General features: G+C 33.3%; 1 protein-coding gene across 1 annotated transcript; it reads left to right on the forward strand.

Moving 5' to 3' along the window:
- Positions 1 to 726: 726 nt before the first annotated feature.
- Positions 727 to 8,030, forward strand: LOC143551649 (lysine-specific demethylase JMJ21-like). The gene is made up of 16 exons (XM_077042041.1): positions 727 to 867; positions 1,422 to 1,532; positions 1,620 to 1,678; positions 1,759 to 1,901; positions 2,450 to 2,647; positions 2,738 to 2,937; positions 3,457 to 3,556; positions 4,344 to 4,874; positions 4,960 to 5,082; positions 5,676 to 5,756; positions 5,837 to 6,168; positions 6,805 to 7,080; positions 7,279 to 7,363; positions 7,444 to 7,582; positions 7,664 to 7,820; positions 7,897 to 8,030. Exons 1-16 carry the CDS (start codon positions 734 to 736, stop codon positions 8,024 to 8,026), a joined length of 2,799 nt encoding a protein of 932 aa, XP_076898156.1. The 5' UTR covers positions 727 to 733; the 3' UTR covers positions 8,027 to 8,030.
- The last annotated feature ends 511 nt before the right edge of the window (positions 8,031 to 8,541 follow it).

Raw genomic sequence — 8,541 nt, forward strand, 5'->3', positions numbered from 1 at the left:
TTGTAACCTTACAAACCTACTAATCCTACTTCTAGATCTATATGTTTGTCTCCCAAAACACCCAGAACACTCAACCATATACATATCTTGATACCAATAAGACTAATTGTAGTGATTTAACTAAAACATGAATAACGTCCTGCCATGTCATTGTCATGTAGAGCTGGAGACTCTCGTTACTTTTTCATAAAAAACGCATACTGATTTAACTAACAATACATGGATTATTCAATCAACTTTTTATATATATATATAAATAAAAGATTAGAATTATGAAAATGTAAATTGATTGGTTAGAAATGAGCCTAACCCTACACATCTCACCTCATGCCTGTCACCGCCTTGCTGCCCTCACCCTTTGTCGCCGCCTCTGTAATGGTGTTTGGCGCCCTCTCGCTAGCGTTTATGTGTACTAGGACTAACCTCAAGTACACTTAACAATATGGATAAAAGTTAAAAAACACCAATTGGAACAACCACCAAACTTAATGGACCATATTAAAACGTTAACCACGTCACGTCTTCACTATGACGCCAACGGGAATCCGATCCTCCGCTGCACGCGGTTAAGAAAAAGAAAATATAAACACGCGCCACCGTTAAGTTAAATTAAATTAAATTGCCTAAACATTACGCACAATTAGGTCGCACATATTCTTCCTCTCTGCAATAATATACATACATATCACTTAACGCACAAATTAAACCCTAATAATTCAAAACGAGTCGATCAATGGATCAAATTGTTGCTAGAGACCGGAGGCCCGATGGTCTAGGTCATTTCAATGTTCTCTCGGATGAAATCGTGTGTTCGATACTGAATTTGCTTACTCCTCCTGATGTTGCTCGTCTTGCTTGCGCTAGCAGGTTGTGTATACTTATCCTATTCATTGTCCAGTTTTCAATTTCAATAATATTTAGTGTAGAAACAAGAAGAAATTATGTGATGTTTAACTAATTTGGAGATTGTTTTCGAGAGATAATGAGTTATATTAGTTCAATTAGGATTCTAGATTAAATATTTTTATGAAGTTTAACTAATTTAGGAATTTTTTGAGATATCATTATTCATATGAATTCAATTAGGATTTTAGGTTTAGTATTGTTATGATGCTTAACTAATTTGGGGATTTTTTGAGAAATCATCAGTCATACGAGTTCAATTAGAATTCTAGGTTAAATATTATTGCGAAGTTTTAGTAATTTGGGGATTTCATCATTCATATGAGTTCAATTTGAATTCTAGGTTAAATATTTTTATAAAGTTTAACTAGTTTAGGGATTTTTTGAGAGATCATCGTTTATGTGAATTCGATTAGAGTTCTAGGTTAAATCTTCGATAAAATTGAGAACAAGAATCTGATTGGTAGGTTAAATCTACATTGTTTGGATGTCTTCTAAATTTGGTTTATGGTGCGCAGTGTGATGTATATCCTATGCAATGAAGAGCCTCTGTGGATGAATTTATGCTTGAATAAAGAAAACCGTGAGCTTCAATACAAAGGATCCTGGAAGAAGACAACGCTGCACGGGTACATTTCGCATTTCGGGTTTACGTTTTTATAGTTCAAATTATATGTAGTTTTTTAAGTATAATGTTTTTCCTCATGTTACTACAGACTGCAAATTCTGAATAAATGTGATGACGATCCCTGCAAAAAACCACTGCACTTTGATGGTAATGATAATGATTATAATCATAGTTTTTCATTCTACACTAAAGGATACTAATCATAGTTTTCATACTTTCATTTACAGGATTCAACTCGTTATTTCTATACAAACGATTTTATCGGTGCTATACGCAGTTGGATGGATTTGTTTTTGATCAAGGAAATGTGGAAAGAAAAACAAACCTTTCACTAGAAGAGTTTAATCAGCAATATGATGCACAAAAACCCGTATGCCATTAACTTTATATACTATTTTAGTTTTAAGTTTTAGTGTTTATATGCTAGTTTTTCAATTATTAGGCCTGTAAATGAACAGAATTTTCAGTGTACCGTTCGGCTGAAAGTTCGTTTATATAGTAAATGAACACATAACACGTGCGTGAACGTTTGTTTATTTGAGTTCGTTTATATATCTCACTAAACTTCTAGGCCCATTATAATTTAGTGTAGTTTAAGAAACTAAGATATCACCCAATACAATTTAGTGATGCTTTATAGTTTTTTTAGGTCTAGTAGATTGATGTTCAGTTATGTTGTTCATGAACCGTTCATTTATACTATTAACGAACAAGCATAAACAAACACAAACATGCACATTTACTTAACGAACGGGCACACACAGGTAAAACTCATTCGTTTGATCGTTTGTGTTTGTTCAGTTAAAGTTAAATGAACAAACACGGGCATGCTTTGTTTATGAACCGTTCGTTTATACTATTAATGAGCGCGGACATGTTTATTTTCTTAACAATTGAACACGAACATGATTCATGCAGGTTTTAGTTTCGGGATTAGCTGATAATTGGGAGGCAAAGAAGACGTGGACTCCCGAACAGTTATTAATCAAATACGGTGAAAAACCGTTCAGAATCTCTCAAAGTGGTGCAAACAAAATATCCATGAAACTTAAAGATTACGTCTCCTACATGCAACAACAACATGATGAGGATCCTCTCTACATTTTTGATGATAAGGTTCAATAATGTCCATATTATTCCCACTTTCTATAACTGGTTTATAAATTATGAGCAATGAAATTAAGATTTAATAACTAATAACTGCAGTTTGGGGAAACAGCACCAGATCTATTAAAAGATTACAGTGTACCTCATTTATTCCCAGATGACTATTTTGATGTGTTAGAAAGAGATCAAAGACCGCCTTTTAGATGGCTTATTATTGGGCCCGAGAGATCCGGTGCATCCTGGCATGTTGATCCGGCTCTTACGAGTGCTTGGAATACTCTTTTATGTGGTCGTAAACGGTAAATGATTCTTAAGTTTCAGAGAATTCTAAATATGCCCCTACAGAACTTGACAAATATCATATATATTCAAATTTCAAGCCAAATTCTAAATATCATATATAGTCAAACTAATTTTTAAAGATCATATATATTCTTTTAAAATAACCAATTTATCATGTATATCCATTTTAGCATTTTTATTAAAAAATATATAAAATATGACTATTGTACCTTGGTTTTTTTAGAACTTAATTTTTTTTTCTAGCCAAAATGGGAAAATAAGGTTTTAAAGGTTTATGGAAAACTATCGGTAAAATGATCATATTGTAAATTGTTTTTATGAAGTATGTTAAAATGGATATATATGATATTTTGATTAGTTTAGACTCTATATATGATATTTAGAACTTGGTATGGATATATATGATATTTTATAAGTTTGTAGGGATGTATTTGAAGTTAACCCTATAGTTTTTTTATCAAAATTTAACTCATGAAATATCTTTAATGATATTTATGTTACTGTTATACAATTAGGTGGGCTCTATATCCTCCTGGAAGAGTCCCTTTAGGTGTGACGGTACATGTGAATGATGAAGATGGTGATGTTGACATTGAAACTCCATCTTCATTGCAGGTAATAAACATTGTTTACAAATGCTTATATCAATCAGGGGTCGGTTTTGGCCTCAAACTGAACCAAATTCGGTTTTTGATTTTTTAAACCGTTCAGTTTTGGTTTTTTCGGTTTTACCATATGAGCTTGAAATCGTTGGGCTGAAAAGGCCCGAAATAATGCATTTTGGCCTAAATGTTTTTGTTAATTACTAATTTAATTGATTATTATATGTTTAGACTAAAGTTTTTGGGTTATACTATTTATTAGATTCCTATAAATTACTTAAACTTAGAACTTAAAAATGAAAATCCATGCATTCGGTTTGGTTCGGTTTTAATTACATGTAAAACTGAACTGAAAGTTTGGTTTTTAAGAAAACATAAAATCAAACCATCGGTTTTGGTTTGGGTTTGGTTATTTTAGTTTTTTTGGTTGCGGATCGGCTCTCAGTTTTTTCGGCTTTAATTACTTACAAAACTGAAACCGCACAAAAATTAAATTTTTACGAAAACATAAAACCAAACCGTTGGTTTTGGTTTTGGTTCAGGTTGAGTTATTTTGGTTTTTTTTTTTAGTTCCGTTTTTCGGTTTAATTTACATGCAAAACTGAACAGAAAATTCAGTTTTTACGAAAACATAAAGCCAAACCGTCGGTTTTGGTTTGGGTTTAGTTATGTCTAGTTTTCAGTTACCAATTGGTTTTTCTGGTTTTCAGTTATGGTTTGGTTTTTCTGGTTTCATGCACACGCCATTGTCAATTATGTAATAATTTTGAATTTTTTTTAATATTTTGTTTGTGTTTTAGTGGTGGTTGGATTTCTACCCACTTCTTGCTGATGAAGATAAGCCAATAGAATGTACGCAGCTACCTGGTGAGACTATTTATGTTCCAACTGGATGGTGGCATTGTGTTCTAAACCTGGAGACAACTATTGCTGTCACTCAGAATTACGTAAATTCAAATAATTTTGAATTTGTATGTTTGGATATGGCTCCTGGTTATCAACATAAGGGAGTTTGTCGAGCTGGGCTGCTTGCGCTTGAAGAACACGGGAAATTAGTCATGGAACAAGACAATTTGAACTCCTCAGAACTGACTAGAAAGAAGAAGAAAGTCAAAATTGATGAACATATGGATGATTTAAGCTTTGCTAAAAACGGGTCTGCTTTAGAGTTTTCCTATGACATAAATTTCTTGAAAATGTTTTTGGACAAAGATCTAGATCATTATAACTCGTTATGGAGCACAAGTAATTGTATTGGACAGAGAGAATTGAGAGATTGGTTATGGAAGCTTTGGATTGGGAAACCTGGATTAAGAGACCTAATTTGGAAGGTATTCCTTTTCGTTATTGTATTAGTTTTTTAATTACTTTGAATATTTTATTCTTTTATTTTTTAATGTTGTGGTTAAATTTCAGGGAGCTTGTATTGCACTGAATACCAATAAATGGTCCAGGTGCATGGAAGAATTATGTTCCTTCCATAATATCTCTTTGCCTGCAGATGAGGAAAAGTTTCCAGTTGGTACGGGTAGCAATCCTGTAAGTGATTATAATTTTTTTTATGTTGCTTTCTGTTCTTTAGTTAAATGCATAAACGTGTAAGCAGTTTTGATCCAACTTCTGTTTCTGAGCAACCCAATTTGTTTTCACTCACAAAGTTCTCCAACTTTAAGTAAAGATCTTATTTTGGGTAAAATTTTAAGTTAAACTCGTTTCCGTGTGCCATGCCTGAACCATGTCACAAGTAAACGCGATCAACATTACTGAAATCAGAATTTTCTTAAAAGTTTGAAGCTTTTTATCAAGATTTTGGAAGTTTGAGCCATTTAGTGACTAATAAAAAGGCGTGTTACCCAAAATAGAAATTGGAAACTGTCAAGGGGGTGGTTGGATTTGAGTTAGCTTCCACTGGTTTTCTCTCTTTAAACCCCTTAAAGGTCATCTGTTCAACGCTAGTTGTGTTTTAACTGGTCCTATAGGTTAGCAAGTTAATGGTGGGAACGTGGGATCCCATGAGTTTAAAGGAAAAAAGAAAAAGAAAAACAGAAATTGGACTATGTTTAACCATGGTTTGGTGAAATGTTTACCAAAAAAATAATATTTTAAGATCATAATATTCACACTTCCAACAGGTTTATCTTGTTGGTGACAATGTGGTCAAAATCTTTGTGGAGGACGGTTTGCAAGCTAGTCTCCATGCATTAGGAACAGAGGTATGTTTAATAATGTGAATAAATTCTTATGTTTGATGAATTGAGCAAACTCTTATGGAATATGGTTTGCATCCCTACAGCTTGAGTTCTACAGTATAATGCAGAGGTCAGAATCTGGTTTGAAAAACCATGTTCCTAATATTTTAGCAAGTGGGATTGTTTTCCTTGAAGACGGATCGTATAAAATGATACCATGGGATGGTAAAGGTGTACCTGCTGTAATTACAAAACATAGTACAATTGATGATATTATTCCTGACACTGAGTACCCGTTTGGCATCTGGAGTAAAAAGCTATTTGAGTATAAAAGAGCTGGTATGACGTTAGAGGAATTGGTTAGTTGTGGTGGACGCTCGAACATTTGGCCTTACGTTATAACAAAAAGATGCAGAGGAAAAATATTTGCTGACCTGTAAGTAAACCTTCATTCATTTTTTCGTTAGAACCGTGAAATTCAAGAGATGTGCAACCGAATGTTTGGTTTTATGTTTTCGCAAAAAACGAATATTTTAGTTCAGATGTATAATAATCAATTATCATTTATTAACAAATAGATTTTGGCGCAAATTCATTATTTTGAGCCATTTTTTTCAAACCCAAACTTTTCAAGCCCAAATGAGAAAACCGAACCGAACCGAACCCAAGCCGAAAACCAAAAATAACCGAAACTGTACGGTTCAAAAAACTTAAAAACTAAATTTTCGGTTTTTAGTTCAGTTTGAGCTCAAAACCAACCTATGCACATCCCTAATTCCTAAATAAATGTGGCAAAATGGGTCTTTTTTTGTAGAATTTGACCTGAAACATTTTTGTTGTAAAACGTAATTTTTTTTAAAGGGATAGTTGGCTTATTAAATATTATACATAAATCAAAGATTATGTTACCAACCGTCTTTTTTGAATAAATGTTTTTGAACTGTTTTGACTTGTTTCCTTTTTAGTGTGTTTTTTGATAAATTTGTTTGACCCTGGCCCGTTAATAAGTAAGTAGGTCATAAACAGGAGTGTCTAAAATTCAGAATTAATATTTAAGTCACTGAATTTGCAGAAGAGATGTGCTACCATGGGAGGAAATCACCAATTTAGCCTCCTTTTTAGGGAAGCAGTTAAATGACCTTCATGTTTTACCTGTTACTCCTCTGAATGATTTGTCATATCTGCACATGGAGAAGAAACTGAAGATGGGCCATGAGGCCCACGAGACCTACAGCAACGGTTCTATGGATAATCTAATCCAAAATATTAATCTCCCAGCAGAGTCAAAAGTTTTCTTCACAATACTAAATCAGAAAAAGAAGGATGTAACCAGTCGCTTGAATAAATGGTAAGTCAATTACACGCACAAAAAACAACCATACCTAGTAGGATCCCGCGAATAGCAAAGCTATTAGCAGGGTTTGGGGAGGGTGGGATGTAGGCCAACAGGACCTCTATCCCAGAGGATAAATAGGCAAATTACACGCACAAAACTGTATTTTAAATGATATGGGTGAAAATTTAAATTTCTGGTTAATTTTTGTAGGGGTTATCCGATTCCAAGCAAACTGATTGAAAAGGTGAACGAGTATCTTCCGAAAGACTTTTTAGAATTGCATAGTCTATTTAAGGTTAGTTAATAAAAAATGATATTATAAAAAAATCGCTACCTTATTAAAAAATTTATGATTTTTTCCGGTTTGTGTTTTAGGATGAAAATGGGAAGTTTGAAGTGCAAAATTGTTGCTCATGGGTACACACAGATATTATGGATGATAATGTTCACTTGGAGCAAATTAAAGAGTCGTGGCGTCCTAGCTACGTTTATGATTTCAGCAACATGTCTCTCGGTAATATTATAATATCAACACTTTTAAAACTTTGATGAAAATGAGCTAAACTGAATTTTATCAATCATTTTGACATTTTAGGTGATCCGATATTGGATTTGATTCCGATCCATCTAGATATCTTTCGCGGAGACGTGAAGCTACTGAAGGAGCTTCTAGAAAGCTACAAACTTCCTTTTGGGAAAAGATGTTCGTTTGACGATGGTTGCAAAGTTAGGCGAATATCATATTTAACTATGTGAGTTACTGATTGAAATTTGTTTTTTTGTTGTTGATACAATAATAATGTTTACGGTTGATTTATGGATGAATAGGTGCTACTGTATCATACATGAAGAAAACATATTGGGAGCGATTTTCGGTATGTCAAAGGAACTGAGAACAGTGAACTCATGGGAGGAGGTTGAGGAAGCTGTGTGGGGCGATCTGAATAACTACTTTTAGCTTCGTTTAATGGCAAAAATAAGATAAGGTTTTATCATTTTTCACAGTTTGTGTTTGTATAATTTTCTTGCAACATTAAACCAAAATGCCAATGTATTGCTATATTTATGTGTGTAGGTCACTAAGTCATATATAGATGAATGTTATACTTTTAAGAGATAATGGGAAATGTACACAGACTAATCGTTAAAAGCAAATCATAACATTGGTTGATGTCATTGGATGTTTACGTGACATCTCGCAAGAGAGGATACCGTCTTTTGACATCACACATTCTATATAAGTTGATTGATTCGTTTTAGAAGCACCAAATGTTATTTTGTTATCAAACGTTATTTTGTTACAAAATTTTGAACTGTAAATACCAGATTAACAACAATTGAACAGATTCCTTTAGCAAAGGCAGAGAACCACAATAAATCTCGCCATAAAACTACGTGTTTATGATTGTTCTCACAGCATGAAAATTTGTATAACGACGAGCAGCAAGAAACTGTGAGACGGCTATTTTCACA

This window comes from Bidens hawaiensis, unplaced genomic scaffold, assembly GCF_021521415.1.
Source record: "Bidens hawaiensis isolate Kalapana, Puna unplaced genomic scaffold, B.hawaiensis_p1.1 tig00016505_1, whole genome shotgun sequence".
Classification (NCBI taxonomy): Eukaryota; Viridiplantae; Streptophyta; class Magnoliopsida; order Asterales; family Asteraceae; genus Bidens; species Bidens hawaiensis.

Coding starts and splice junctions, on each gene's coding strand:
- LOC143551649 (XM_077042041.1), top strand. CDS start 734: ATGGATCAAATTGTTGCTAGAGACCGGAGGCCCGATGGTCTAGGTCAT. Junction 6,169..6,804: donor GGAAAAATATTTGCTGACCT/GTAAGTAAACCT, acceptor CTGAATTTGCAG/AAGAGATGTGCTACCATGGG. Junction 7,821..7,896: donor CGAATATCATATTTAACTAT/GTGAGTTACTGA, acceptor ATGGATGAATAG/GTGCTACTGTATCATACATG.